Source organism: Betta splendens, chromosome 6, assembly GCF_900634795.4.
Source record: "Betta splendens chromosome 6, fBetSpl5.4, whole genome shotgun sequence".
Lineage (NCBI taxonomy): Eukaryota > Metazoa > Chordata > Actinopteri > Anabantiformes > Osphronemidae > Betta > Betta splendens.
The window spans coordinates 10,643,251-10,656,215 of record NC_040886.2 but is presented as its reverse complement, the minus strand read 5'-3'; the positions used below and the strand labels follow the sequence as shown (position 1 = coordinate 10,656,215).

At 49.9% G+C, this 12,965-nt stretch overlaps 1 protein-coding gene across 2 annotated transcripts; it reads right to left on the bottom strand.

Annotated features, from left to right (window-relative positions):
• Nucleotides 1-425: 425 nt before the first annotated feature.
• Nucleotides 426-11,882, bottom strand: fam107b (family with sequence similarity 107 member B). 2 transcript variants are annotated; one of them, XM_029154516.3, is made up of 4 exons: nt 11,693-11,882; nt 3,378-3,516; nt 1,443-1,599; nt 426-1,350 (listed from the first exon to the last, which is right to left on the bottom strand). In XM_029154516.3, exons 2-4 carry the CDS (start codon nt 3,503-3,505, stop codon nt 1,231-1,233), a joined length of 405 nt encoding a protein of 134 aa, XP_029010349.1. In that variant the 5' UTR covers nt 3,506-3,516; nt 11,693-11,882; the 3' UTR covers nt 426-1,230. The 2 variants fall into 2 exon arrangements, with proteins under 2 accessions (XP_029010349.1, XP_029010348.1); XM_029154515.3 differs by lacking the exon at nt 11,693-11,882 and adding an exon at nt 4,213-4,385.
• Nucleotides 11,883-12,965: the final 1,083 nt, after the last annotated feature.

Sequence of the window (12,965 nt, the reverse complement as noted above, 5' to 3'; positions counted from 1 at the left end):
AACAAATAAAAATAAACGGAACGTGGTAAAGCGAGTTTAATGAGAAATGGTTGAGAGGAACTCTCTCTCTGTTGCTCTAAACTCCAGAAATGCAAATGATACTATTGTTTATTTCAGTTTCTCACAGTTCTGTACAGCGAAGGTCACACGTGCCAGGTATCGGTTTTTAGGTTAACACTCGGTGATGATCGGATTTACTGCCGTGTCTATGGCAACCACTGTAAATACTGCAGTGATAAAGTTTCATGACTCTTACAGTATCACGGTGGTTTCAGGAGCAGCTGTAGAACAGATACAGGTCAAACTACCGGTTAGACCTTTTTATGACACTTTCAACTGTACTTTCGGTTGGCAACCAATACGTGTGTTTATACAGCACACATCGACTGATCAGAAAGAGTGAAGGCTTGTCTTATTAGACAACCGAAAGGAACAAATGTATATTATTTATTTAGTAACACTTTTATTCATACAAAACAACAGAATATGTAAAGAACAGGTCACTCTCATGCCTCGGAGTCCTACTATTGCTAAAAACTGCATTAGCTGAGGAAATGGCATGTTTAAAATTAAAAAAATAATGTAAAGCAAGTGGTCGAGTGGTTCACACAATGATACACTCCCTTTGTCCTGTTCTGGCTTCATAAACTATGCTGTAAAACAACCTAAAATACAGACTGACTAAAAGTGTCCTACACCAGGGCTAAAAGCTACCAACATAAATAACAAAAGCACATTTGTTTGGCTTTTACATTACACAGCTTCAAGAGTCCGTCCAGTGTCCACTTTTCCTTATGAGTCTGAAAATTAGCACAAAAAAAAAAGAAACAACAATAACAACACCAATGACAGTACAGCTTTCTGTGGAGAGAGGAGTGAAAACAGAGGGGATGAAGTGTGTGTGTGTGTGTGTGTGTGTGTTTCTCCAGCAGAGATCATTGGAAGCGTTCTGCCCTCTTTTAAAGCCGTGTGCCGTGTGACATGTCTGCTTCAGGTCCCTCTTGTGGGGGTGCTGCTGGGCAGGTGTGAGAAGCAGAGGTGAATACTGGCACTCCGTGGCAGTCGGGCAGGCCGAGGGGGGTCTTTAGTCCCTAAAGTCTCTCTCCTCACTACGGGAAGGAACAGCTAGGTTGGATAAAGCCAGGAAGTTCGTCTCCGACTACGGTCAGGTCACCGGCGTGTACCACAGACAACACATTTCTCAGTCAGGCCCAGAGACCCCGTGGGTCTTTAAGTGGTCCGCTCCTCGCCATCTGTCTCCTGCTTGGTCCTGCGGAGGTTGCTTTTCATCTTCACAAACTCGGGGGTGTTCTCCTGCTCCTCCTCAATTTTCTGCTGCTCCAGCTCCAGCTGCAACAAGCAGGACATGGGCAGAATTCAGATACGCGGCACAGAAATGATATAACAAGGAGTTAATGTGGTACCGTCCACCTCCGCCATACCTGCTCTAGCTTCTGTTGCCTTTTCATGAGCTCTATCTCCAGGTCGCTCCTCTTCTTGTGGGCCTCCTGCTCCTCCTTCTGGGCCTTGAGAACCTGTTCCCTCTTTCTTTTCTCCAAAACCTTCTGGAGCTCGGGTTTGTTCTGAGGAGCCAGACCCCTGTGCAGAATCAAACAGAACAAACAGCATGTTAGGGAAGTGGAGGAGACGACACACTAATGACGCTACACAGCCCCCGCTGAGAGGGAGGGAGGGGAGGGAGGGAGAGAGAGGATGACCTCATTGGTGCATGAAATTCACATCTGGACTAAATGTTCCAGATTAAAACATTGAGCGTGTTTCAGGAAAGTGTAGACTTTGTGCCAGTCACGGAGTGTTACCTAATTTGCAAACACAATTTTTTTTTTTAAAAAAAGGACTGTGATAAAGATGAGATCCTTTATTCTTTTTGCCCAAAGTAAACCAAGTTCATTTGATTTTTATTCTCATGCGAAAGCTGTCGCTGGGTGGGAAATCACAGAGAAGCCAGAGGGACCGTTACATAACTGCACAGGTTTGTGCAGCAAAAATAAAAAACACAACAAAAGAGGACGGGGACGTCTTAGCGAAGCGTGAGCACATCTTGAGAACAAGAGCGAAAAAATACCAAATGTTACGTAATGGAATGTTCTGAACCCTTTGAAATATCAGCAAAAAAAAACCTGTGAACAACAAGGAGTGTGTGAGAAAGCAAACCCACCTCAGTGCGTTAATTCAATGCATTATTAAATCTGAAGGTTGCATAACCAAGCGCACACAATGTTCCAAGGAGAGGAAGGTGCTGTAAGTGTTGATGATATGACAGTGACTCTGAGGGGGGAGGTGGGGGAGTCAAGGTCACCGCGAGCCATCACACAGGCTGTGCTGTGGCTCTGCTCACCGTGGGCACCATTTACATAACCGCTGACCCTCCCGCGAGTGCCCGCCCTCCAGCAGACCAGAAGGAATGTGTGTTATCGTATCCCACACGCCAACACGTCTGCCTCCGCGCTGCGTCGTGCTGGTGGCTGCGTTTCTAACATTCTGAACGTGCGTGTGTGTGTGTGTGTGTGTGTGGGTAGGGTCACTACAGCGAAGGAAGCAAAGACTGAGAAAGGCCCTCAGCTAGACTGTTTTGTAATCTTGATTACATAAGATGCATTTTTCCTTTTTTCATACAGCCATGCATCCATCCATCCCCCCTCCCCTCCCTTCTCTCATCATCGTGACTAATCCAGCATGCAGGCCAGCTTTCTATAGTTTCAATCCACTCGGATGGAGGGAGGATGGATAAATACGGATTCATATTTTATTCAGCTGCTCTCTCCGCTATCGTTCCTTTTTAGCCTGCGTCGCCATTCAAGCATCTCGCCCGTTGACCGCTTTGGGAGCACCACTGCTGTGATGTAACAGCTGTCAACAGCATGTGTATTTATGCGGCTATTTATAGCTGGGGCACAAAGCGGCTGGCGTTATATGATGAAGGCGATGCGGGCATTCGGTGTCAGGAGGCTGATCACAGGTCTGCCACCTTTACATAACTGATTTGTGATGCATCACCGCACCTGAGGGTTTTTATTGTCTACATAACACCTGAGACATAATGAAGGAGCATCACTACAGGCTGCATGCACGCCACCAAACCAACGGCAGCGAAGTCACAGGGTTGTGGATTTACCTCATCCTGCATTAGAGGAGGTCAAACTAAATTAGCCGGGATCTGGACACTGCTCTGTTTTCCCCCGATCTGTTCTGATAGTGGAGGAAAACAGAGGTTCACTGTGTTCAGTTAGATGATATTTATATATCTATTATTTTTTATTATGTACCCTGAAAACCTTTGGTCTGTTTGTTGTAATATTTTCATTGAATTTAATAATGTTGAACAGTGAACAGATGAGTGAATGAAGCCCCCTGACCTCTTCTGGTTCATGAGCAGCTCTCGATGCAGGTCCTGGTGGTTTCGGGAGTTCTTCACCGGGTTGATCAGCTTCTTTGGTTTGATGAGCTCATCGCAGTCTCCCTCCAGATAGTCTGGCTCAGCCATGACACTCCTCCCTGGTGACAGTGACAAAACCAGGGTCATAAGGATCTGATTTTACACAAGAAAAGTGAAAAACACCTCCACTGAAACACCACTGCCACACACGCGCAAAGTCTGAACCATCGATGCACGGATGGGACAGAAATCTCTGGGTTTCACAAAGGCAGACTTTCCTAAGAAGTTATCATTTCTCACTAATTGCTTTTCTTTTGCATCCTGATACGAGCAGCTCCCCGATGCTCTGGCATATGCTCAGAGTTGATGGTTTCTATAGTGACGGGCGACTCAGCGCTGGAATTATATAATTGTTCCACACTGGGCGAAGAGGAACATTTCGTCCTTCCGGCGGATGACATGAAAATCACGAAGCGATGAATCACAACAGCAAATTCATGCTTCAGTCACAGAAACGATCAGAAACGGCTGATAATGATTAAGAAGCTCTCGACCTGCACGAGCATTCACCAGCTGGTCTTCTTACAGTCTCAGACAGAAACGACTGTATTACAAGTATAAAACCAGTATTTTCTGATTTTGCACGAGTGTAGAAATAACCATCTACTCACTTTGAGAAGTCAAAACCTGTATTTGCCAGCCAGGAAACTAATGATTTAATGATGTCATACACTCAGGCAAAAACTGTATTCAAGCAAAAAAGTGCATTCCATCAGAATTAAGTCAAGCCCTTCACTTTTCCTAGAACAACTCACCCTGTAGATGAGGGAAGACGGGGTATCTGAACATGGTCGCCATCTCTGCCGCTGTGATCTGAAGCGACTTGCAGGTAAAGCTAGAAACACACGCTGCCTTGTTTGCCAGTGGCGCCGCGGAGCCTCGCGCAGGAGAGGTGCTTTTGTTGCTCACAGCCGTCTGCTACTGAGCCGGGTGGAGTTCAAAGACTGCTTTATAGCCCCCCCCCCCCCCTCTCTCCTCCCTCTCCCCCCACCCCCCTCCCGCTTACAGCACTTTCGAAGCAAGTGACGTTTCACCACAGTTTTGTAACTGATGATGATTCAGCCACGCAGGTAAACGGCGCCATAGACTGATGTAACGCAACTTCTTTGGATGCTGGATACAAATGACACGTGCAGCTGCTCTGCTGCAGGTAATGGTAGACTGAAATTTATAAACGATGCTTCATATTCAGCCTCCTGTGATTTCTGGATGAGAGTCACAGAGGAATGCCGTGCAACTGGGGCGATTCAAAATGGAACACGCAGCACATGCTGGTAAGTAAACTGGGGGGGTTCCTGAAAATCACAACAAGCAATAATGTAATGTGATGTAATGAGCGTACAGCGCCACTAGGGGGCAACAGTCCTGCACCACCTTAACTAAACCGTGTCAGTTGCATAACAAAGAAGCCCAACATAAACATGGTCTGTGGCCGCATGGAGAACAAAGAGGGAGGAGTGCTCAATAAACACATGTTGACAAATGGAAATCATGTTGACAAATGGAAATCATGTCATTTTTCCAGGTTTTGATGTGCAGTCATGACCCAGATAATCCCCCCTTAATCTCAGATTAGTAACCTTTTTACATTTGTGGAACACACAAATCTTGGACTCTGTGTTGCACAACAAATGAATAAAACCCAGTAACAGATGTTAATACATAACTGGGCCAGAACACCGGGTCGGACAGGTAGGCACATTCAATTCATTTTGACCCCTAGACCTGCAGACAGTGAGCCTCAAGTGCACTGACAAAATGACAACACAAGAGCAAAACAAGATGCTCAAACACAAGTATAGCAAAGCTCAGAAAGAAACCTCTTTTCTAAAAACTGGTATTTCACATCAGCGCCTCGTTGGTCGTCGACAGGATCACGTTGCTCAGTGTTCGCACAGACAATATCTGAGCGTGTGAGACGGCAGCAGAACGTCCTGCGGCCATAATCAGAGGGCCGTGAAAGCACGAGCACGCTGTGCACATCAAAGGCGGCTTGTGTTAATGCCGGTAGTCGGGGGCAGAGGAGCAGAGACTGGCAGCGCTGTCAAAATGTGCGTTGCTCCAACACATCTGCTCCCACTTCCTCCGAGCGCCGCGGGGGACGGGAAGTGACATAGGGAGTTCAAAGGGGAGCCCCGGCCTCAAATTGAAGCCCTGGAAAGTCCACCTCGTCACTGCTGCTTTATTACGTGCTCCGTGTCCGGTTTGGCCTCAGAAGCAACGCAGACGACGCGTTTTACAGTCACGCGCCGGCGCCGTCCACGTCTGTAGACGCCTGGTCCATGACCCGTGTAGGTGCGACGCGTGTGTTTTCTAGACAACATGCATGCCTTTCCAGGAATCCCATTATAAAAAGGGTTTGTTTATCTGCTTTGGAAACGCACACACACACGCACACACACACACTTTTTAAGGGCTGTTTAAGCAGTCATGGATAAAATGAGAAGCAAATTGGTAAAAGTAGTGGAAAACAACACAAACTGGGTCAGACAGAGTCTAGGAAAAGAAAAACAGATGAGACGAGAGTTCACTCTGTCGTCCACATCGACCCATGTGTGACTATGACCTCATGGTGTGAAATGTCGCAACAACTGGTTACATCATCAAGAGAAGAACATATCAAAAGTTAAATAACCGCACCAGTCCTCCCAGTAACACACCACTGACTGCATGTGTTTGGCGAAGGCGGCTGCGAAGGCGAGTGCGTGTTTGTGAGCGCACCCACGCTGCATTAGGAGCTGACGCAATAAAGGCCCGTTTGACAGGTGGAGGGGCTGCGGCGTGTCAAGCGGTCGCTCCGCAGCTGCGCGGCGCTGCGCTCGTGACACGGAGCCGTTTCTCCATTTCCTCCGCAACTGTCAGCTTCGCGGCGTCGCCACGGCAACCCCGGTGACACAGCAGAACACGCTGTGCTCAGTGCGAGGCCAACAGCGGCGCGTGCTCAGGTCGGCGTTTTCAGGAGTGGGCGGGACTTCGACTCCCACCACGACCCCATCACTGGGCTTCGCCTCGTCTGCCTTGCTCACAGAAACACCCGCAGACCTGCTGCATGACTAATGACAGCGGAGCCTTAATGAAGGAATCCTGGTGGACAGACAGCTGCACTTAATGCACCAAGGCTCCAGGCTGCAGCGTCTCGTCCAGTTTAACCACTAATCCTGGGCTTCGTGGGACAACTGAGCCACAGTCATTGTGCCGATGAAGCTCAGTCCCCGTCAGAGTCACTGTGGTGTCACATTGTTCCTTCCACCGTTTCAGGCAGGGTTGTTGATAAGATGCTAAAAGTACTGGAACATTTTGCAGATAAGAAGCACTTTGAGCTTTGCAGCAACTCAAAGAACAGGATGAAGAGGCGTTAATGACTCGCTGACTCACTTCCTACACCTTCAAGAACTAAATTAAAAGACATTTATAGTTGTATGATGGGAGGAAGAAGGCCAAGGATAAGGGAAAGGGAGGAGAATCCCAAATGGCCATGACCGGTTGTTCTCTTCCATATTTACTGCTGAGAAGACGAGCCTTGACGAGGAAATAACAAGCAATTCCAAACCATCAATTTCAGATCATACTGAAAGAAAGACACGCGGGACAAATCTGAAGACCTGAAAACACGGGCAGACACATATGAGTCGTCATTAGTGAATCCATATCTTCTAGAGAAGAACCAGGCGAGACGGGCAGAATGAAGACGGAGGGAGCAGCTGGTGGCTTGGATCGCCGTCCACCTCCCCCCCCCCCCGTCCTTCAGGATGGGGGCATGCACGGAGCAGACCATCCAGGGCTCTGCACAGGGTGGGGCTGGGCTGCCACCGGTCATGAACGCATGGCTCACCACGTCTGCTCCTTCATCAGTCAGACACTATTTGTTGTCAACAGCAAAAAAAGACACCGATGGGTTCAACATCGAAACACGGAATGGACCCACTTCATAATCACATGAACTATTCAAAAGGTCCCCGTCACTTCCCCTCTCTGTGCTTTTGGCCAGATCCCGTCTCTTCCACTCACAGATGGGAGGTCCACCCCCTCCGGGGAGATTGCGTCACCGATACCCCTAAAGCAAGCCCCCGCACCCTACGCTCAGTCCTCCACACATCCTTCCCCCTGTCGGCTGTGCGTTCTAAGCAGGACAGATAGAGTGTGTGTGTGTGTTTGTGTGTGTGTGTGTGTGTGTGAGAGCTGTGCTGTTAAAGAAGCGGCCATTCAGCCACACATGGGGGAGGCCCTAATTAAAAACACAGATAGATGGGCCTTTAAGTGACAGCTGGGGGGGGGGGTCTGGCTGGGTGTACGTGTCAGTGTGTGTGTGTGTGTCTGTAAGAAAGAGAGGGACAGTGACGGTGAAAGTGAAGGCGCTGCAGACTCGAGGGCCCAGTAGTGACTCATTTCCTGGACTCCCCCTGAACGCGTGCGAGCGTTCCTCGTGGTGACACAGAAATCAGTGTGTGAAGCGGCGCCGCGGGTTCCCTATCGCTTGCGCCTACCGGCATGCAAAATTGGTATGAACATCCCATAAAGCCGCAGCATTTGTTTTCAGCCCGGCACCGCATCCTCTGTACGCAAAGTGATTCCCCCGTTGAAACCCTGTGGCGAGGAGGACGAGACGCGAGCACGTGGCTCTGATTTGCAGCCGCGCTCTTTTTACGGGTGATGGATGAAGACGGGGCACAAACTCATAGCATTTGCTCGAATTGAACTGTGTGACGCGATGATCTGAGGAGCAAACAGGCAAGCGGGTGCAGGAGGGGGGGGTTGGGGCTGCTCCCCGAAAACTCCGCTGGGAGGTTTAGGGGTTGAGATCTGTTTTGTATTTCCTGCCTTAAAGCTGGAGGAATTCTAGGGCCTCATCATGTACTGACCTCCACCCCACTCCCACAGTGCGATGACATCACTGTGGAGAAGAGGGGCTGCACGTCCGGGCTCCGGCACAGGACGCCCACGCGAGGAACGGATCCACGAGCCCGGTTCCGACAGCCAGCCAAGACTTCATTCAATTAACTGGTCTCTCCATTAAACCGTCCCACCCTTGAAGAAACACAGGCACCTCTCCAGGTCTGGTCTGCACATGCGTGGAACGTGCTCTGTGCCGTGTCACAGTGCTTCGGCAGTGGGAGCGTTGCAGCTCCAGTCGCTCCACCGTGTTTTGGTTCCGTCCCTCTCTTGGATGACCTCAACGGGCCGCGAGCCGCTTTTTTCCCCGCTTTGAGGCCGCGTGTGTGTGCGTGCGGCGATTCCTGCGAGCCCTGGGGCGACGCGGATTACGCCGTGAATGGGCCGCTCTGAAAAGGCCCACTTTGACTCGCGCCGGGGGAATGTGATGAACCTGCAGAGGGGATTACGGGTGCGGGGGTCGGGGCATTTGGTGGCGTCCGCGCAACACTTGCACTTTCCCTAACAGGAGTTCAAAACCAAAAGCGCTGACCGAGCGAAATCCTCAACGCGCGCCCGGTAACAGGTGAGAGGGTGGAGTCTGGGGGGGGGGGGGGGGGGGGGTCACGCCTGTCTCACACCTGACGCCGACACATGGGCTTGTATGTGTGTGCATACATGTGAACAGGTGGACGGACGAACACGTGGAGCCGATCCGGACACGCACTCAGAGCACCGACCGCGGGCGCAACACATGTATGTTTGATGTGGCCATATGCTGCGTGCTTCAAACCCGCCCGGCCTCTTCAACTGCACCCCCAGCCTATTTCCCCGCTCCGTGCACGGACCCTGCAATAAAAAGCCGCGGCGCAACAGAGTGAAGTGCCGTTCGGTCATAAAGGGAAAGTCTTTGTTACGGCTCTGCTGTCTGATCCGCAGTCGAAGCTTTGTGCTTTGCTGCCGTTTTCCCCCCTGTTGGCGGCGAGTCACGCCCATCCTCCCCGTCTACTGGCTGGGCCCAGCTGGCAGCTGGCGCCCCATTGGCCGGTGGGCACACCGGGGAGGACCGGGGAGGGTCTCCTTTGTTTACATGCTAGTACACAGAACCCCAATAACAACTGTTACCTCGCGCAACTACGCCATCGCCACACAGACACAAACAGGGATGCACGCGCGGATAATGAGGGGGGGGGAGAAATGGAGGCCACCGGCGGCCCTTTGTTTCATCTGACTCTGCATCCAAAGCTTGGAAACAGAATGTACAGTAGACAATGTGGTGAAACTTCATATAGACAGACAGACAACGCTCCGCTCGTGTGCGGAGCCTTGTTCCTGTTTGTGCTGTGTCGTGGGACCGGATCATAAGTCTTGATGCTGGCGTACAAACAGCCTAATTCAATCTGTGCAGCTGAATGTCCCAACCTCCCTATATTTCAACGTAACAAGCGGTGAGGAGGAAGGAACCTAGAGTCTACAGAGGGCTCAGCGCAGTAATGGTGCTTTACTGCGATCAAGGTTCCAGCGTAGCAGAAAAATCAATGGGTTTCTATGACGAGCCGAGTCTCTGTCGGAGCGTTTTTACTCATATCTATTATCTTTTTTGAGTAAATCAACATGAAGACTGTGCGCAAACATAGAAAGTCAAACCTGACTGTGTGTCTTTCACAGGAACACACCCTTCATCTCACACTGGCTTTCAGCCAGGAAACCAAACACCTGAGTTGTGACATCATAACCTAAAACCATGGCAACGCGTCCATACAACAACAACCAACAACACAGCAGTTGCACTGATTCCTCAGCAAGCGTGAGCAAAAGGAACTAATGTGGGGACTGTTGTTGTGGAGGCCAAATATTAAAACATTTCACAGTTTGAGGCCCCGGAACGCAGCAAACATGGACCTAACTAAGGAGCGAACTCGGCGTTTGCCTACATGTAAATATTTAAAAACGTGTGAATAACTGGGTCTGAAGGACCAGAGCGTTCAGCTGAGTAATGGGGATTTGTGTGCCCACAGACCAGTGGGCCCATTTACTGAGGTCAACACACCCGTGGTTCCCCACCAGGACACACACACCTATTCATGACCCAAATACCTGGATTTCCTTGAGGTCGGACTTCGTCCTCAACAACAAAAACTCAGGTGTCTGTAATGACACATCTGAGCAAATGCACCAGAGCCTTTAATGAGCACGTGCAATTATAGAATGGAGACACAAACATTTCATTCACATGCTCAAAATCCTGAGTGCAATAATAACGGGGCAGAAAGCGTTCCACCCCACACACACACATACACACACATTCTGACAACATCGGCCTTTACGGGAAGCAGAAAACAGCCAGAGAAGCTGAGTAAGAGCAAGGAGGGGTTTCAGAGATCAGAAAACAGATGTAAATCGTTCGACAAACTTCTCTCCAAATGAGTAACACATGTGCGAGAAACTTTCCCCTCCCTACGCAACACACGCACGCACACGCACGCACCCACACTCCGCAGAGCTGCGTGCGGCGTGCTTCTCATTCCACCTGTTTTCCTCCGCTCACCGAACACCTGAACCCGCGGCCGCTCAGCTGTTGTGCCTCCACCCAGAAAACACACACGCACGCGCACGCACACCCAACACTGTGGCACGAGTTCAGCCTTATTCGCTCTATACTTCACGTTTGACCCACTGAAGTTCAACTCCGTGGAAAGACGGAGGGGGGAATCGCAGGTGGTCGCGTCGCAGCGCGCGCGCGCGGTTGTGTTTAATGACAGCGATGACCGCGCCGGATGACAGCAGTGTGTCAGCGCTGACTCAAACCATGTGCTCCAACACACAAGGCGGCTCATTGCTGCGCTATAACACACACGAGGAGTCAAGCAAGTCCGGCACAGTCGACTCATTCTGCCTCAACGGTAAAAGCGCCTGCTAGGTGCAACTTCACTGGACTAATTCTTCCTGTTTGCCGTGAGATGCTGCCGCTGTGATATGTGGTGAGCGCTGCGTGTTCACTGGTTCTGACTGATGGAGTCGGGTTTTTCTCCCCTGCGTCCCAAAGTAAACTGCCACAACGCAAGCAGCGCAAGCAACAACGACCTCAACGTGCGTTGCTCCGCACTGTCCCGTCGTCGTGCGCTCCAACAAAAGGAGACAATGAAACAACACTGTATTTCGCAACCTCGCCCCCCCCCTCCCACGTCCTCGCCACTTTGCAGCTTTTAAATGTATAGAAATAGAAATAAAGCCGCTTCTTGCCAGCGGCGCCCCCGGTGAAACGCGCTGCTTTTGTTAGTGCGCCCGTCAAAGTACCGCACAAAACACACGCAGGAGCTCCAGACACACACACACACACACACACACACACACGTCGACACCCACCTCAAAGTCGTCCCCGACGGGACGTGTCCGACTGAAGTTGTTTAATATTTCAAAAGACAAAGTGGTTCGGGCCGCATCGGTGCGTCTCCGGGCCGCGTCCTGGAGCCTTGAGGTGTGTCCGCCCGACTCTGCTTTATTTTACACTGAAAGTAGTGAACAGCCCCGGCGCGCACACAAACACACTCAGCCAGGACCCATAGAGAAAATGTAAATTTAAGCTGGGTGGGAGGGGTGTGGTGACGTCACGCGGCGCCCCTCCTCCTCTTTCTTCACGCTCCCTCGGAGCAGTGGGGACTCCTCCGGCCCAGGGAGGGGCGTGAGTGAAGGCGCGCACCCGCTAGCACGGGCACGTGAGCGCGCACCTTTGACTTTTATTCATAAAGACTTAAAAAATGTACATAGGCCTCACATGTACAGGATTATTTTTATAAGCTAAACAAACATTTGCTCGTGCATCGGCTTATGTTGTTTACGTGTCCCTAATAAAGTGGCCCATGCGAGTTCCAGTAAGCAGCATAAACACACAGTGGTGTTTACACAATGACAAACGGTTCTTCTTTCCTCTAAAGTTGCATTAATCATAATAAACAACTCCTTCTTGTTTCTGTCTGACCTTTAAGCACTGCACTGCAGTTTAGCCCCTTCCAGCTGGGTTTGTTCCGTCTCTGTGCCCTCATGAGTAAAATGCTGTGACAAAAGTGTCCCACAGTAAAAGACACATGTTTATTATGACGTGTTTACAGTTTGTGCCAAACAACAACACTAACACTATGATTGCTGCTTTAAGTAGTGTTAAAGTGACATCTTATATTCTTATACTACTACTAATAATTATTATTATTTATTTAGATGGTTCACAATAAAGTATTTTCTGGCTTTACAACCCGTATAGGTTAGCACTTGTAGCACTTGTACACTTGGCTGCACAATGGATGTGAGCGGGGTCATATAGGTCACACTATCAATCCATGCTTTGATTACAACAGATCTGCTGCATGTTGATGCTGCAGACGGAATTTGTGATGAAGAGTAATCTGCTTACTTACGCCTACTGCTTATCCACCACCCTTCTGGTAAAGCGGCCCACAAAGCCCCCTAGTTTCACGAAGATCTGTGGCTTTATGGTGCCTTGTTTGTTTCGAGGGACATATTGTTTAAGCCGTCGTCCCGGTGGATCTGAGGAAAGATCAAAGTTGCTTAGGTACAATACAGGCTTACTGGAAATGACAAAGAGCACACGTAATGACCCAGGAGACTGGTCTGAAACCTAAAC